The following is a 19422-nucleotide window of genomic DNA, read 5'->3' as shown; positions in this document are numbered from 1 at the left end:
CCTTAACTGCAACCACATATAACAGAGGTTTGGGTTCAATTCGAAATGTGTGCAACAGAAATTCAGAATTAATCAGACTTCGGGAATACATTTGGCAAACGTTTGTAGGTGGTGCAGTGATCGATGCAATGCAGAAGAAGCGCAACTATCAAACACATGGTGCATAAGGGACGATCCATAAATGACGTAGCATTTTTGAGTGATTTTTAACACCCCCCTCCCTCATCGTAGCATTTCGTCACAAACCTCAAAATACCCCCCCCCCCTGGTAATTACGTAGCTTGACGGTAATTCTCCCCACCCCCTCTTGTCCCCTTAAAATTAAAAAAAAAACTATGTTAGTTATTCCCCTTCAAAAAAGCTACGTAGCATGACATGACCCCCTACCCCCATGTCGTCACACATCATCACAAAATACAAAACTCCCCCCTCCCCCATATAATGCTACGTCATTTATGGATGATCCCTAACTAGAAAACGCAAATCTTCATAACAGCCGACGCTGATCTACAGGAGCAAACGGAAAACGCATTGCATTGACGCGGTTTCCATTACCGCGGATTCTTCAATTTACGCGGTCTTCATTTACGCGGATTTTTAAATTGACACGGTTTTTTGTATTTGCACGGCTTTCAATTACGCGGAATTTCATTTACATTTCATTTACGCGGCCTGTATCCCCCGCGTAAAAAACCTGAGTTTATTTAGAATTATAGGCAGCAAAATGGAACCAACTGCGGGATTGTAAACTGAAAGAACTTCTCTTCATATTACATGCCATTCGAAACAAAGCTAACATCAGGATATTTGTCATAAAAAGGACTTATTTTCTACAGTGTGTGTGTGGCTCGATTTAGCAATGCCACGTTATTTCCACACTGATAATATAACTTCGTAAATATAATGAAATCGATCATGCAATGCACGAATTCATTCGTTGTTTTCTGCAACGAAGTACTTTCGTGCATTGTAACTAGTAGGTTTCGTTCATTTCATGAAAAAGAATGGCCGATTGGTGAACGAAGGCTTTCGTAAGTTTTACACGTTTAATGTACACTGCACGAATGTAGGGGAGAGAGGGTAACAGTGGATCAGCAGGAACTATGAAACATTCGCAATAAAATCATAACGCATGATCAGAATCGTCTCATTCTCTCATATTTCACGATTTCTAATTCTTTACACGTGTTGCTATATTTTGGAAGAGATCTGATAACTGTATCTCTTTTAATGGATATTTGTTTGTTTTGTGATAGCCAGAGTAAATTTGCAATGAAAAACATTATTCCATCTTTATGAGTTACCATTCATTGAATAAATGTTTAATCTATTGCTATTTATAGCAAATTTTATGCTCAACATATGCCGCGAACAAAGTTTTTTGGTAACTTCTCATGGTTCTGTGTAATTTCACAATTTTCATGAATAGACCCATTGGGTAACTGGAACGAAGGAGTATGGGGAACAGTGATTATTTTTTGTTTTTGTGGTCTGTCTCAAAATGTGAATAGGTTCCGATTTTCAACGGTAAATACTACTCATATAGTGCAAAATTAGTAAATTTGGGCAAGTTTTGTAGAAATTGTCTCTTATTTCAGGATTGCAGCTGATATGCATATATGGTGGTTCAATGTTATAGTGTTATAGTGGATTCTTTCGTAAACAAACGATTTTCGCCTCAATATAACTTAAATTCAAAGCGTTAGGATCATTCTTCGTCAAAACAAAAGAATAAAATTTATAAGTAGAATATTTCCTTATAGACGACATCGTGTTTCATAGTTCCTACCCATGGGGCACACTGATACAATTTACCACCGACTGTTTATTATCCAAAAAATGTTATTTCCCGTGAATTTTACCAGCTGGAAAAAATATATGTATTAGTTAACAACAGAGTGGCACTATGTATCACTTTTGGTTACACAAATAACAAGTATTATCATCAAAATTAAATTGTAGAAAAAATGTGTTTCATTGTTACCCTCTCTCCCCTAATCGTTGATAACGACAATATTTTTCGTGAATGAAACGAAATGTTTCGTTTATTTTAATAAACGTTTGTGTATAATACGAACGATTTCATTACTCACACGAATTTATTTCGTTCATCCTAGGAAAGTTTTCGCATTCATTATTTTTACAATCGATATTTTAGGATCGATGTTTAACGACAACGATTTTTTTTTAACTAACTCAAAGAATCAATCTGGCAAAATCGATTTTATTTCAACCTGCTCACCTGTATTGGGGACTAGAAAGATTGTGGTGTGATGAAATGGACGTTTGATGAACACAAGTTTTAGTAAATTTTACTTATCTAGTGTACATGGCACGAATGAAACGAAATGATTCGTTTGTTTCAATAAATGTTTGCGTATATTACGAACGACTTCGTTGGTCACACGAATTCATTTCGTTTATTTTAGAAATTTTCTTATTGTTTTCAGTCGATCTTTTGGGATCGATGTTTGACAACTTCGATTTTTTTTTAATTTTAAAAAAATCGATGTGGCCAAATCGATTTTACTGTGGTGTGAAGAAATGGCCGCTTGATGAACGAATGTTTTCGTAAATTTTACTTATTTAGTGTACATTGCACGAATGTTGTCGTTGAAAACGACATTATTTTTCGTGAATGAAACGAAATGTTTTGCTTATTTTAATAAACATTTGTGTATATTACGAACAATCTCGTTGGTCGCACGAATTCATTTCGTTCATCTAAGAGAAGTTGTCGTAATCATCTTTCATCGTTCATCTCTCGTCATTCTCGATTAGTTAAATTTTGTGAGGAGTAAAGTGCATAACGTTAAAAGTTAATTAAGTAGTTAATTTCTCCGGGTAAAATAGTGGCCCTGTAACTAGAATCTTCATCTAACCGATAGCAGCGCAAGAAACCATACAGCACGGCTGTTAAAGCAATCAGCTCACTTCCAAACCGAGCCGCAGCAGGAGGAAAATTGGTCGTTGTGGATTTTACCGCAGCTTGGTGTGGACCGTGCTGAAACATATCGCATTTGTTCGATCAGCTTCCGGAGAAATATCCAAAGGCTGTGTTTCTCAAGGCGGACGTTGACAGATGTACCGAAACGGCGCCGTCCCAGGGCATGTCGACCATGCCAATGTTTATTTTCTACCGAGCCAGAACAAAGATTGACAGGATGCAGGGTGCAGACATTAATGAACTCGAAGCCAAAATACAGAAACATTACGTCGCCAGCTTGTATGAATCTGGAGAAGATTACGGTCATGGAATGTTGGACTTGAACACCTTCATCCAGAAGAACCAGTGCGAATGTTTGAACGAATCGAACGACCACCCAATGGTGAATGCACTCAGTTCCAGCGGTGGTCATCTGGTGTCCGATTGTGACGAACAGTTGATCATTTCGATTACCTTCAATCAGCTGGTCAAAATCAGTGCCATCAAGTTCAAAGCACCGCCCTCTAACGGACCGAAAAAAGGTGAGAATTTTTATCAATCAACCAAGCACCATCGATTTCGATATGGCCGAATCGCAAGTTTCGGTGCAGGATCTGGTATTGGAGCAGATTTTTTTAGCTGCCTGGAGAAGGATGGTTAGAAGGCGGTGGATAGGTGCGGTGACGAATATGTTTGATCGTATACTTAAAAGATTAAAGATAGTGATGCGCGCGAACTTGTTATTTTTATAAATTGTTCAATAAAATAATGAGCAGGAAAAAATAGCATATTATTTTGACATTGCTCCGGCAGAGAAAAACTCAAACTTATTCATACAAAACCAACGAGCAGTTCGCGATGGCTCAGCTGAATCCGTACTGCTCCGGATTCTGGATCAACTGGAAACGAAAGAGGTTCAGGAAATCTTCCTGAAACCGGCAGGCACAGATACGGCTACTAAATCTAGAGAAAATTTTCAATAGGACGTAACTAACTGGGGACTCTCTCTTCTGTTCATTACTCGGCCATTTCAACATTTACTACTCTACTCTTTGCATAATATTCTAGTAAAACCCGTCGGCTTTCGATATGTACTGGAAAATTAGTGCAAAGTGTTGTAATGACGTCGTAATAAACGAAAGAGAAAGTAAACAAAGAGAGACTCTCAATGTTAGTTACGTCCTATTGAAAATTTTCTCTAGAAATAGTCAGACTGAGACCGTCGTGATGAATTGTTGACGTATTCTACCTCTATTGAAGCTTTTTTGACGTTGACGGTTTGACGAATAGTACTCGTAAATATTACAAAGATATTCGTATATAACAGCGAACAATTTGTTTGCCGAACGAAGCTGTTTCGTAATAAGCCAACGAAAGTCGCTTCGTGGTATTCACGAAAAATTCGTAATAAAAAATAAAAATGTTTCAATAGAACTACGAACGCTTCATCATATGTACGAAAACATTCGTATATTTTATTAAAATTGTCTGTACGAAACAAATTCCTGGCGATTTACGAATATATTCTATCAGTGCAAGGGGAGGTTAGAATTTTGTGGCGAAATGCTACTTGGAAGGGGTGTACTGCAAATATAGAAAATACCCACAGCACATTTATGCTAGCACACCGCACCGTGACAAATAAACGAATTTAATAAAAAAAATGATATTTTCATGACAAATTATAAGTAAGTTGACCTTATTTACCCTAGACTGCTACCGTTATTCATTTTCGTATCTTATATCATTTCATGTCTGCGCATCCTCCACTGCTGTCAAGGAAACGTGATTAGGAAGCAACACCACGGCTACAAATCAGTTTCGATGCCTAATTGCACATGGACACACAAATAAACCGTTCAGTTTGTGGACAGAGCCCATGGACAAATTGTCGTCTCTGTCACATTGGAAGTGGCATTGGAAGTGACATTGGAAGTGTGAGTGGTTCAATAAACTTCTTCCTGCGTTAAATTAACCGTATAATTAAACGATAAAGCATTCCGCCTTTAATTTGCGTCAAGATAAATTACGTCAGATAGTGTGCGCTCATCTTGAATCTTGCCGAAGAGACAGAAAGAAATATCGAGTGCGGTGAATGTTGGAAAAGTCCCTGGAACACTTTCACGAACCCGGAAAAGTGTAGTAAAAGGCCAGCTGTTGGGCAAAGTGTCCGCAGGCTAGAGCGGGGAAAATACGGAATAAAAAGTTCCGCAAATAAAGACCACTGGTGTTTCCGTATCACTTTGTCACTCGTGCAGTCCATGAAATAAATTTTCACAATGTATATACTTTACGGTTTAATTTATTCACCACAGGAGAGCGCCCTGATGGGAAAAAGTGTATTACGTGCAATACATCTCTTTCGAAATAGACCGGAGCAAGAGGTTAGAAAGTATACCGTTGCTGGCAGGCAAGAAGGATTTTAAAACAATCAGTCCAAAATTGTGGAAAGCTGCCAAGTTTGTGAGTGCGGTGGGTTGGTTATATTACACAATGCGGCAAAGGAAAACACACACTCTTCCTCTGACAGGATTTTGTCAAGTTGACCATTGCTGAGAAAATGTGTGCCAGATCAAGCACACCACTTTTACTGTAGTGTATAGTAAAGGTGCCGAGCACGGAATGTAACGCATTGACGACAGTGGCGGATCCAGGGGGAGGGTCCGGACCTCGTCCAAAATTTGTTTACTTGTGGAGAAATTTCAAATTAGTTACAATTTTATACTAGTTTCACACTCAAAATCATTCTAAACCAAATTTGTCCAACAAAACTGATATTCATTAAATAAGGTTATTACGTATTACGAATCGTACAATGTTCATTTTAGAATCGAAATTTCAGACACCTCCCGAAAAAAATTTCTGGATCCGCTCCTGATTAACGATGCCAGAATTTCATTGATATGACGCAATTTTTCAACTGAGTTGTTTTGTATGTTTTTTTTTCAACAAGGATATTTTGTGCTTTTTCATTTACTCTGTTCAGAAGGGAGTCAAATGCCATTCTGTTTACTGATCTGTACTTGATCGAAGTGAAAGAAGATTATTAAACTTACAATTTGTTTACTAGGCTTAAACGAATAATGATGTACTTCATTGTTTGATCCGGTCAGCGACGCTAGACTGGATCCATCACAATGGCGCTCCTCGTCGTGGAGCAAGTGTTCGCCTCCGTTTCGATTTATCAGCCGTGCCGACGGGCTGCGAAACAGTGGCGCGGGAAGTATCGTTTTCGGTGGCCTCCGCTCTGGAAAGAGAAGAAACCAAGCAGATTATAAGTAGTTTGAAACGAAGAATCGAAATTGGACACCCGGAAAATAGTACGACGTCGGATAGATTGCTTATGCAATGTTACATCGACTTATTATGTAATGCGAATTATAGTTTAGATAAATATAGATATATCATAACATATGCATTGTAATAGCAAGTTACTGTCATCGAATATTATTTTACGTCAAAATAGGAGTTCTTTAAAATTATACTCAATAACTAATTTCACGCAACCTCAAATTTGAAACCTCTATATGTTTCACATATGGTAGGCGCATCTTCAAAGACATTGCAAAGTATCTACTTTTAGAAAATCAAGGTTGATCATGAGATAAATATAAAGAACAAAAAATTTCCCTTGAGCAAACTAAACCGTTTACTCCAATAAATCTAAAAATAAAATAATCGATTTCCTTAGACTATCACAATTTATTAATGTTTAATATTATAATCACTTAACTATTTGAAATGGTACAAAGTAACCTATGTAGACGAGTAAAAAATATCAAAACACAACTGAAGTTCAGGCGAAATTGTTCACACAGTAAATCCAATTGTTAATTAAAATCAGCAAACAATTTCTGAGTTTATAGGAGAAAGTCGAAATAGGAATATCGGTGGATTTCATAATCTATTGCAAAAGTTGCAATGAAAATTCAGATTATTATAGTTCACTAAAGTAGAATCTAATCCCCAACTACCGAATTGACAATAATACAGTCGAATAGTTTGTATATTTTCTCATTACTAATAATAACCAACTTTTGGAATAATTTGTATCGTGAATTGTGCAAAAAAGTCAATGTATAGTGGCTGAAAGATGAGTTAACCCGGTATTTTGGACCGAACCCAATTCCATTAGAAACGACGAAATTCTCGAAAAATGCTTTCCTTCTAGAATGGAGCCGCTGTGCGATTTAGGTAGTTATCGTTTGATACAAAAACGGATCGTATTCTGTTTTTAGAGAAAGTCGTGAGTCTGGGTCGATGCGTGTAATCCAATTTTCAAGATAATCGCTGCAATAATCGTACTCTGTAAGTAGGGGTTTGCCCACTACTCGGGTTCTTGTTTGCCCGGCGAACCCTTCTTTTCAGGGCGGCCTAGGTGCTTCTACCAAGACTTTCGGATTTCGTAACACAACAAGAAAAAGTAAACAAATAAGTTATAAAATTTACCGACTTTTATTCCCGCTACTCTCTCAACTGCTGCTGCTGCTGGTGATCTGCTACTGCTGGCGGAAAGGCGGGCGGCTTCTTCCGACCGGCCGGGACAGCAACGGCCGAGTTCTCCCTATTTACGTTGGCTGCTCCGGCAGCGGTCCTTTACAATTAGCCAGGGAGGTGAGCTTTGCTCCTTTGTTGGAACCTCCCTAGCGACGGGGCGAATAATCGCCGGGTCCACTCACTCCCCGTGAATGGCCCAGGTAGGTTCCGCAGTAACCTACCTCAGGGGGAACCTTTGTCCGCCCTGCTTCGTTCTCCTTTACGATTAACTGTGGAGGAGAGCTAGGCTCGTTCGGCTAATTCTCCACAGTGAGAACGGCACTGGTGTTACCTGGGTCCTTTTTGGTTAGCCGAGGAAGCGAGTGGCTCCTTGGTATTAAGCTTCCTGTTTCGGCGACCGCACACCAGGACTTTTCCGAATGCCCGGACCACAAACCGATACACTGACGGCTTTAATTTGCCGTCGCACGCGCGCACTGCACTTTTATCACGGTGGCGGGAAACTGTCCCGAAAAAAGAAATACGGTTTTTCGAACGTCTGTTCGTGGCTGTGGTCCGTCACTATCTGCCTTTTCACGATGGCCGCCTTCCGCACTCGACCAAAACAAGCACCAAAAAAACGCACCGCCGCATAGCTGTCATCGCTATAGCACAGCATAGTCAGACCACTTTTGCAGCGAAAGGAGAGCGGTAACCTAACTAAACCCTATGCTATTTATTTACAAATACACAACAAAAATTACTACACCTATCTGGACTAATAACAACGTTCATGGACTATTATTTAAACGAAATTTACATCAAAAACATGAACGAGCATAATGAGCAGCGGTGAGTTATGTTGCAATAACAATACACTCTACGGAGAGAGTACGCACAAATAGGTATATTTCCACCCAGCGCTAAATTGTTACCCTGACGGGTTACAATCTCGCCCACACCGGGTGGAAAAAAATTGGCAACAATTTTTTTCTAACCTAACACCGATACAATAATAATACGCAATGAATAAATAAATAAATAAATAAACAAAGAAAAACTAACTACACCTAATTATTTCTTCCGCAATTTATCAAAATTCATCAAAAAAAAAATAATCGACCGGGTGTCCTCATTGGTGAAAAGTTTGCCTGTGTTTGGTCCGATAATACTGACAGCATACGCGAAGCGAGAGGTTGTCAGCCATCGTCATTACTCGGTTATGGGTTGAACCCTAAATCCAATCCGAAAACAAGATCGGTAACAACTCGATATTCCTAAAATTCTGCAAGTGACATTGACAATTTTCAATCTTCCAACTTGCAGGGGAACGGTTGTCGGCATTATTTTGTTCGTTTTTTTTTTCCTCGACTGTCCAGAAATGCCTCGTGTTCTTACGGTACCAGTACTACACGCTTGTGTTGGGGTTTCTATCCAAAAACATTCATACAATTATCCCATTCATTCATCCTCAATCACTGGCCTACTCGATCATTCACATTCCGATAAGCACTTCGAATTAACCCCAAAACAATTTTATCTTATCATTCACACATGCATTCATTCCTTCAATATGATTCTGCACTCAAACATTCACACATACCATACCGCTTAACACGTCATCGTTTCTCCCACTCACAGACATTCCGGACAAAATGTTTGTATATTCGTCCCTTTTCGCCTCAAAACGCTTCGTACATGGCAAAAGAAACGTTTGAGAGGGACCAAAGAATGTCTTTCGCATAATTTAAACAGATCAAAATGATTCCCGCTGGAATCAAACGAACCACCCCAGGTTTAACCACAAACCCAAAATTATGCGAAATAAAATTTTATTATTTGATTCGAAATCGAAGACGCAAGGCGCTTTTTAACCCACATCTCCCCCTAACACCCATACCATCCTGATCCGAATCGGGCTACACCTGTATGATGCAGAGCATTGGTGCGAACATCAAGGAAAGTGTCAAAAATGATGATATCATCCACCTGAATGGATGAATGAATCATCATCAAAACAATACGCGAAATCGGCGTCGCAAATTGTTTTTATTCGCGATTTTTTTTTGTTTCCGCGCGATTTCGAGTATTATTTCGGTCGGGAATTAGCCGTGCTAATGTTTGTGTCCCTATTGGAAAAGGGAATAGTGATTTTGTGCTCCCAACAAGGAGATTTTTTTACATTTTCTGCACCCGTAGGTGCTGGTGTCCCCCTAGTGAAAGGGGTTTTGAATAAATTTGTTTTGCCGGACACGGCGGAAAGTGATGTATTTGATGCGGCCGGGGACCACGGTGTGTTTATTGAAGTGGATAATTCTATCCTTCCAAGACGGGTCCCCGACCATACAATAAGTGAGATAATTTGATTACCCCACTGCGTGAGTGGGGCGCAAAAGAATTTTGCTTCTCTTTGCCGAACACGGCAGGTAGTGTATTTAGATGCGTCCGGTGCCCGGGAGAACGACACGGTATAAGATTAGTGGTTTTAGTAGAGTATTCCACCATACCGTAGTCGTCACCGGGGCCGGAGCATATATTTCGTGCGATAATTTGATTACGCCGCTGCTCGAGCGGCGCGCCGAAAAAGGTATAGAAAGTGTGTTTTAAAAACCTTTCATACGGCAGTTTCGGTCTTCTAGAATGAAGATAGAGAAGACGGAGAAACTTATTTTGGTTTTATTCGGACCAAAGTCCGTGGTGTTGCCGTCGGGAACTGACGGCAGCTTTTGAAAAACTCCCAAGTGAGTAATCCATATAAAAGCATACCGTCAATCCACAGACGGCACGGAAAAGATTGTTTTTATTCTGGTTTAAGGAGATTTGCTGGCCAAACTCCGAGATTTTTACCTGCTAAATCTTCCAGCTCGTAGGAGGATACACCTTTTTTTGAGACAATTTTTGCCGGTAAGTATTGTGGTCCAATTTTAGCATTGTAAGACTCGAGTGCATTCGATAACTTCATGTTTCGACGGTATACCATTTGTCCCGTTTCAAAAGGTTTGGAGAACTTTCGATGACGCAAGTTGTACTGATGTCGAATGCCCTCGCTTGCCTTTGCCAAATTTTTGACCACAATCTCCCGGATTTTGTCTATCTGTTGGTGTCTTGTTTCTAGGTCACCCTCACCGGAAATCCTGCTGAAGTCATCGGCAGATGCCATTTTACACCCGTGTATAATGAAATGTGGACTAAACCCAGTGGAGGAATGAACGGTAGTATTTAGGATGCGCTCCACATCGGTGATGTGGACATCCCAGTTGCGCTGCTCGGTTCGAGCATATGCCCGGATTGCGGTGTTTATCGAGCGATTTGTTCGCTCCACTGGGTTAGCCTGCGAATGATAGCGGGAGTTCAGCCAATGTTTGACGTTGGTTTCTTTTATGAATTGACTGAACTCCTTCGAGGTGAAAGTGGAGGCATTGTCGCTTAGCAGAATTTCCGGGCTGCCATGGCGATTGAACCACTGTTCGCGCAGTATCGTACAGAGTGACGTACTAGCGATTTTGCGAACGGGGGTTAACATGACGTACTTGCTGAAGACGTCGAGGACGACAAGCAAGTGTTGATTGCCACGTTTGCTTTTTGGAAGAGGACCAATATAGTCCACAGAAACCATTCGCCATGGTGCATTAGTCGCACGCGACTTACCCATTTCGGGCTGGACTGGGACGAAAGGAGCTTTGATTTCCTTGCACGTCCCGCATTCTCGAATAAACTTTCGTATTTCCGATCCCATACGAGGCCAGTAATATCGCAACTGCACTTCGTGGATCGTTTTATCGTATCCCACGTGAAGCAAATTTTCGTGGGTACGTTGGATCAAATCTTGACGGAACTCGGGTGCTGGGACGAGTTTCCAACTGAACCGCGAGTCGCACGGAACAACTTTTGAGTTGACATACTTGAAAAGTTGATCATTTTCTACTTTGAAATCGGCATAGTCGTCAGGATTTTGGATAACTTTGGACTTCATGGAACAGTACCAGTCTGAGGTGGACAAAGCGGAAACGGCTGCTACGGCCCGGGATAACGCATCTGGAACGACATTGTCCTTGCCTTTCCGGTGCTCAATAGACATGTCGTAGAGTTGCAATTCTAAACTCCAACGACTCAAACGTGAACTGGTTTTCCATTTAGTCTTCAGTATCCATGTAATCGCTGACGAATCAGTGACCAGTCGAAAATGATAACCTTCCAAGTAACCTCGAAAGTGTTCAACCGCCATTATCACCGCCAGACCTTCCTTTTCAGTTGCATGATAGTTCCTTTGGGGAGTGGTCAGTTTGTGCGAAAAGTAAGCAACTACTTTCTCACCCTCGGGATACTCCTGCACCAGAACAGCAGCGACTGCTACGTCACTAGCGTCTGTCTGAAGAATGAATTCTTTGGAGAAGTCTGGTGGGACTAAAACTGGAGGAGTGACTAGAAGTTCCTTAATTTTAAGGAACGCGAGTTCTGCCTCGGAGTTCCAAACTAAGCTCTTGGTTTTCGTTTTGAGCAGATCGGTCAAGGGAGCAGTGACCTCACTGAACCGATCAATGAAGCGGCGGTAATAACCGCACATACCTAGGAAACGACGAAGTTTCGTCACGGTAACAGGTCTCTCGTAGTCGAGAATCGGCTGAATTTTGTCAGGATTGACCTTGAGACCGTCCCGATTCAACAAATAACCAAGAAACTTTAGTTCGGGGACTCCAAAACGGGATTTTTCCAAATTGATGGTTAGGTTGGCTCTTGCTAGCCAATCGGCCACTGCTTTGAGCAACTGTATGTGATGCTCGAACGTTTCGCTTACCACGATGATGTCATCTAGGTAGACGAAAACGTAAGGTTCCCATTTACCTCGTCCTAGAACCTGGTCCATCAGTCGCGCCAGAGTAGCGGGGCTGTTGACGAGACCAAATGGTAGACGGGTAAATTGGAACATACCCCTGCCGGGAACACTGAAAGCGGTATATTTGCGACTATCCTTAGCCAGGGGTACCTGGAGAAAGGCCTCCTTCAAGTCTATGGTAGACAGGTACTTCGCCTTGGGTAAGCCGCCCAATATTCGCCCAGGGTGGGGCAGAGGGTATGCATCCCGTACAGTACGCTCATTGAGAGGCCTAGCGTCTAGACAAAGGCGGATTGAGTCGTCTGGTTTCGTGACAGCCACAATATTAAGCGACCAATCCGAATCAGACTCCTCGATAATTCCCATAGATCGCCATCGGTCAACTTCTTCCCAGACCTTTGACAGTTTCTTTGGGCTCATGTGATAAGGATATCGGCAAACGGGTGCCGCACCTTGGAATTCATCTTTGATGACAATCCTGTGCTCTGTGAATGAGGTTGGGCTTAGCTTTCCGGGCTCTACTGCCTGGAAACACTTCTTTACTTCTTCTACGCGCGCTAACTGTTCCGAAGTGAGTATCGACTCACGCGGTACTTCATCTTCTTCATCGTCTTCTGATTCCTGACCTGAGTTCAACAGAGCACAGTTTTGTATCTCAGGAGAAATCCCAAAGGCGCGCCAAAAGTCCATACCTAGAATGGAGTTGACGGTCAGATGCTCTACTACAAGAGTGCATAGGACCTTTGTCAAATTTTGAAAAGTATACGGGAGATACGCTTGTCCAATGATTGGTAAGGATTGACCATTTGCAGAACGTAGTTCGAATGGTCGTTCCAACCTTTTCAAGGGACTTTTCGAAAACTTTCGGTATAGCTTTTTAGTTATAATTGTGGCGTTACTACCACTATCGAGCAAGGCTTTGAAGGATTTGCCGTACACTGCGACAATTGCAAATGGACGGTTATCGAACGGGTCGTCAAGGACGATGGTTTCGACAGACAACGAATTATCATAGTCCTCATCACGAGCCGGTCGAAAACTGTCGTAAATCTGGGGGTTAATAATGAGTTGTTGTTTGGAGCGCTGTTTTACTGCCAACTGCGACTTCAGTTGGTTCTGATCCCGTTTTTTAGGCAGTAAGGGCAACGAGAAACATCAAAACCTTTAAATCCGCACACTATGCAGAAGACCCGCCTTGGTTTCCGGCATTCCTCATATTCGTGTCCTTTGTCGCCACAATTGTAGCAGACGCCGAGCACTGGAGGACGATGCTTTTCCACCAAATATTCTAGGCACATCATAGGTTTCTGCGGTGGGTCGATCGGTTTTTGATTGCTTCCCTCGAGATTCTTGCCATCCTGATTCCCTTGCTGTTTCTTTTTCTGGTTGTCAGGAGGCTTGTTTGAATCAAGACCTGCCGGTTTGGCATTCTTGCTCCAAAACGTTTTGGATTTTGCGTTGCCGTTATTCTGTCCACTTCTCTTTTGGTTTTGATTGTTTTGTTTTTGTTTGTTTTGTGGTGGATTATCAGAATAAGCAGCAACTTCCCGAGAAGAACCGAAAACTTTCTGATAAATCGGCGTCTTGGAGGCGTCGATCGATTTACCAAGACTCATCAATTCTGAGAGCGTGTTCACTGGCCTGAGGATAAGCATTTGTTTATAGTCGGCTTTCAGGTTCCGCTTGAGCACGTCGAGTTTTTCGCTCGGTGCCATTGGAACCGTCATAGCACGAAATATTTTCTCCATTTCCAGGAAATATTCCTGGAAAGATTCGTTACGCATCTGCCGGCGCTGGAGAGCCTTCATTTTGAGCGTAGCATCAAGTTCAGGATGAACAAAATTTACCTTGAGCTCGCAAACAAGATGGTTCCAGTTAAACAACCGGTTTTGCGCACGCATAGCCTGATACCAGGTCAAAGCATTGCCAGTGAACAAATGCATCGCAGAATTGAAAAGTTCGTCTTCGCACATTTGCTCACACGCAGCGTAACTCGCTACGGTGTCCAAGAATTCATTTAGTCCCGTTCCTTCATCAGTTCCAGCATACTTCCGAATTTTCCAGTCAGCGACGCGTTGCGGGTTACGCGAGTAATTCCTTGGGGCTGCCTTCGATCCGTTTCCCGCGTTGGTAGATATTGAAAAGTTCGGATAGGATGGTCCCGTCCGCTGTTCGGTCCATTCAGGAACGTGAGGCTGGTTCTGAGTTTGGTACGGGGCTGTGAATTCGGTATTCTGTTTCGGTTTCTCGATTGGAAGTGATGGGCGTATATTTTGTTGACCCGAGAATCCTCGCTTCAACACAAATTGATCGGGACTGGGCGCCAGTGTTGGGCGAGGAATCTCTGGTTCATCAAATGAATCGGGTACGTCCATCAAACGCAAATCTTCCAGATCGGTCTGCAGATCCATCTCGGGTGCACTTTCCTTCTTATGTACTAGTGCTCGAAGTTCACTGACGGATTCACGAAGTGAGACAACTTCTTGAACCGTCTTTCTTAAAACTGACGAAATTGTTGTCAGTGAAGCAATCCCACCCATTAGCGTTTCAGTAGCTTTTAAAAAAGCATCAGACCCCTGAGACGCTAGGGCTTTATTATCGTCGGATTGCTGTCGCAATTGTCGAATCTCGTCCCTCATCTCGCACAAGACACGCAACAGGTCGTCTCCTACGAGCTGTTTGGAAAGAGATCCTTCGTTATCGGAAGGATTGGATCCCTGTGGAATTGCGGGTACGTCTGTACTCAGCAAATCTCCCAAAATTTCTCCATCCTCCCCTTCTTGGTTATCGGGAGGAAGTGCTGCCTGTTCGTCATTGAAATGACTGGCATAAACTGCTAGAACTTCCTCCAGCAACCCCGAAATTTCCTGGTTGACCTCCCCTGCCGCATAATTTCGGATAACCTGGAGCCTAGACCCCAAATGAAGCAAACGTGTTCGGTAAATCTCCTTGTTTGGGCACCGGTACTGGAGATCTTCCTTGATTGTTAGTAATTTACCAAGGCAGATCTCCTTTTCTTCACCCACGTCACCCCGGAAATTGCGAACTAATTCCCTCCGAGACGACCGCTCATGCGACAAAATTCCCCGAAGACGCCGCTGCCGCTGTACACCCGAAAGATCCGAATCAGGAGAGATAAAAATGCTTCGAGATAGCAACTCAAAATCCAGCTCGTCGAAATGTAAATGATCGACGCGCATGAACACACACGCTTGGTTGAATTTCTCCAACGCCATCATAACTTGCGCTATATTGGAAGAAATCACCAAGACACAAAGCATGTAAGTACTGACACAGTATTAATTTCAATTTTTCGCCCACTAACGATTCCCTTAAAATTTCAGGAAATCAAGCTGCTCCAAAAATGTCTCAAATCGGATTGAGAATTCAAGACAATTGGCCACCGCAACCGAATAATAACAAACAACCTTCAAACTACTCGTCCGGCAGACCAAACACAAACAACGCAATCCACAAATTCGGACAAAAAAGGAAAATGCAAAAAATCAAATAAATATACCAAAAAATGTAAATAAATAAATAATACGGCCGCGGAACAATATTGCGGCAGAAACCTCACCACTGTTCTACGAAAATCCTCTATTTAGTAGAAGCACCCCACACTCCGGAAGAAAAAAATATTTTCCAAAATAGGAAAATATTTTTTTCAGTGTGTTTTGCGCTGTGCGCCAAATGTAAGTAGGGGTTTGCCCACTACTCGGGTTCTTGTTTGCCCGGCGAACCCTTCTTTTCAGGGCGGCCTAGGTGCTTCTACCAAGACTTTCGGATTTCGTAACACAACAAGAAAAAGTAAACAAATAAGTTATAAAATTTACCGACTTTTATTCCCGCTACTCTCTCAACTGCTGCTGCTGCTGGTGATCTGCTACTGCTGGCGGAAAGGCGGGCGGCTTCTTCCGACCGGCCGGGACAGCAACGGCAGAGTTCTCCCTATTTACGTTGGCTGCTCCGGCAGCGGTCCTTTACAATTAGCCAGGGAGGTGAGCTTTGCTCCTTTGTTGGAACCTCCCTAGCGACGGGGCGAATAATCGCCGGGTCCACTCACTCCCCGTGAATGGCCCAGGTAGGTTCCGCAGTAACCTACCTCAGGGGGAACCTTTGTCCGCCCTGCTTCGTTCTCCTTTACGATTAACTGTGGAGGAGAGCTAGGCTCGTTCGGCTAATCCTCCACAGTGAGAACGGCACTGGTGTTACCTGGGTCCTTTTTGGTTAGCCGAGGAAGCGAGTGGCTCCTTGGTATTTAGCTTCCTGTTTCGGCGACCGCACACCAGGACTTTTCCGAATGCCCGGACCACAAACCGATACACTGACGGCTTTAATTTGCCGTCGCACGCGCGCACTGCACTTTTATCACGGTGGCGGGAAACTGTCCCGAAAAAAGAAATACGGTTTTTCGAACGTCTGTTCGTGGCTGTGGTCCGTCACTATCTGCCTTTTCACGATGGCCGCCTTCCGCACTCGACCAAAACAAGCACCAAAAAAACGCACCGCCGCATAGCTGTCATCGCTATAGCACAGCATAGTCAGACCACTTTTGCAGCGAAAGGAGAGCGGTAACCTAACTAAACCCTATGCTATTTATTTACAAATACACAACAAAAATTACTACACCTATCTGGACTAGTAACAACGGTCATGGACTATTATTTAAACGAAATTTACATCAAAAACATGAACGAGCATAATGAGCAGCGGTGAGTTATGTTGCAATAACAATACACTCTACGGAGAGAGTACGCACAAATAGGTATATTTCCACCCAGCGCTAAATTGTTACCCTGACGGGTTACAACTCGTAGGTGTGTAACGAAAAAAAAGGTTGAGACAATTTATTAGAATTTTTAGAATTTTTCAAATGAGTTCGACAAATCATGGTACAACATCGATATACTTAAACTTTCAACAAAACTTGTTTAAGTGTGTTTATCAGATTCAAATTATAAATACAACCTATCTACCTATACAAGGATCTTCTATACCAGTCACAATATCCTACAAGGGTGCGTCATCCTATGGTTCAGTGGCTGGTATCGCGACGAAACAAGGACGACTAGCACGCCTTCAATATCATCTACGCACAACGCTTTGCTTTGAGCGAACTACTTAACATTTAGGAAGACAAATTGAATTTTTGGCATCAATGTTTCATTTTATTACTGCAATTCTCAATACTTCCTCCATGTGCAAAACTTTTCAAACTTGATAAGAATTTGCCAACAAAATTGCAATGAATTTAAAGTTTAATAATGATTTTAAATTATCTTTTAGATTTATTTAATTGGAATGCTTGTTCACTTAAAACGTTCGAAAACGAATTTTTCAATTTCTAGATGGTACATAACGTGCATATTACCATTGTAACTGAAACATTTTTAAAACCAAATATTGACGAGTTTATCTAATTTTGATATTCGTCGAATTGATCAAATTGTTGGATTGGGTGTAGGAATCGAAAAAGCAGTTAACCGCAGAACCAAACCCCGCGTTATATCTTCATTTACCACCAAGGTGTTCGAGTTTTTGGGTATTGCTCGGATTTCCAGAAAAACCTTTCTCACAGCAGCTTTTGATTGTAGCAGCTTTAAACTGTAAACATATTTTTGTTGGTGAACTTATGATAATAATAGGAATAGGAATTTAATTTAATGTAATAAGTGAGCAAATCTAAGTGAATGCACGTCGAAACTTCTAGTTTATGTTAATATTAATAAATGTTTTACTAACCTAGTCGTTAATCAATTCAATTGTTGAATCAGCCACTTCAGCTGATTACCTCGTGGTTTACTCAACTTACTTTGTATTGCTGTAATTAATTTAAATTTTAGTTTGATTCGTATCGTATTTTAGTCTTTCCTCTTGTACTCACTTGATGATTCAACTGTGATAAACTTCTGTGATAATTTAGTAATTTAAGGTTTTAATTTAATTTAATATAATATAAGGGGTTACGCGACGAAACTCAGACAGAGCTTGACTGGTCTGTTTGCTTCTATCGATCGATGTGTCAGATTAGGTTGACTGTTCTTTCACCGCATCTAATTCGGAGACAGAATCGCGCCCTCTAGCAAGCCCAGTAAGTGTGTCCACTAAGGTTGAACTCAACAGGTATTGAAATTGAAATCTATCTTGATATAATTTTTATTACTGCTTTGGATTAGCCTGCAATGCACTGACGAGCAAAGTATTTCGTCGAAAGTATAACGCTTAAACCCAAAGATAAACTACTTTTTAATAATTGCTCTGTTGGTTATTGTTTTATTTTGAAATGGATTATTATTAAATTATTATTGGATTAAATTACGTGATATTCGTCTGTAATGAATCCATGAACAATTGATTTAGTTTAGACAGATAAAGTAACAATTGTAGCGAATTGATTATACATGTCGGATTTGATTCTGATCACCTGCCAGGAACTTACTCGCTATCTCAAGAGGCAGTTTCCAATCCCATAATCTCAGTGCTTAATTACCACAAAGCGAGTTGGGAAAGGTACAAACCTTATAATCGACAGTTGGAATAGGAATTTATCTTCCTGGACTATTAACTACTCATCAACTTATTAGAATAACTAACATGAAAAAGGAAAATATCAGGGTTGTTAATCGATAATTAATCGTCATCGTCGATAACGTTAACCACCCGTCAACGTCATCGGAAACTCCGTTAACGATAATGTATCGTCGCGTTCATCGTCATCGTCGATAATTGTATCGTCGTTTTCATCGTCATCGTCGGTTCATCGGTTATCGCGATACATTTTGCGTTACTTTCCCGTTTATTGGGGTTAAAGTTGATGCGGTTAACTTTCAATTGTTTAGAATTAAATAACTATTGAAGGACATGTTGTTGGCAGTTGAAAATCAATAGTTTTGGACATTTTCTATGCACAGGGGGGGGGGGGGGGGGTTCGACGATGTGTCAAAATGGAGTTTTTTGTCAACTTTTCGGGAGAGTTTTATATTGAAGGGAAAGTTATTGGCAGTTGACAAGCAATAGTTTTGGACATTTTCAATACACAGGGGGTTCGACGATGTGTCAAAATGGATTTTTTCAACTATTGAGGATAGTTTGTTATATTGAAGAAGTTATTGGTAAGTGAAAATCAATAGTTTTGGGCATTTTCAATGTACCGTCGGTGCATCAAAATAGAAAAAATATGTTA

At 41.4% G+C, this 19422-nt stretch overlaps 1 protein-coding gene across 3 annotated transcripts in view; it reads right to left on the bottom strand.

The window, feature by feature from the left end:
- LOC131677840 (hemicentin-1) overlaps window positions 1–19422 on the bottom strand; it is a 446898-nt gene that overhangs the window by 9332 nt on the left and 418144 nt on the right. For all 3 annotated transcript variants that reach the window (XM_058957903.1, XM_058957905.1, XM_058957904.1), the window contains one exon: window positions 5983–6173. In XM_058957903.1, coding sequence (XP_058813886.1) covers window positions 5983–6173 — 191 coding nt within the window. The remainder of the gene's footprint in view (window positions 1–5982; window positions 6174–19422) is intronic.

Source organism: Topomyia yanbarensis, chromosome 1 (assembly GCF_030247195.1).
Source record: "Topomyia yanbarensis strain Yona2022 chromosome 1, ASM3024719v1, whole genome shotgun sequence".
Lineage (NCBI taxonomy): Eukaryota > Metazoa > Arthropoda > Insecta > Diptera > Culicidae > Topomyia > Topomyia yanbarensis.
Note: the sequence above shows the minus strand (reverse complement) of the source record. Positions and strands in the feature narration are given on the sequence as shown.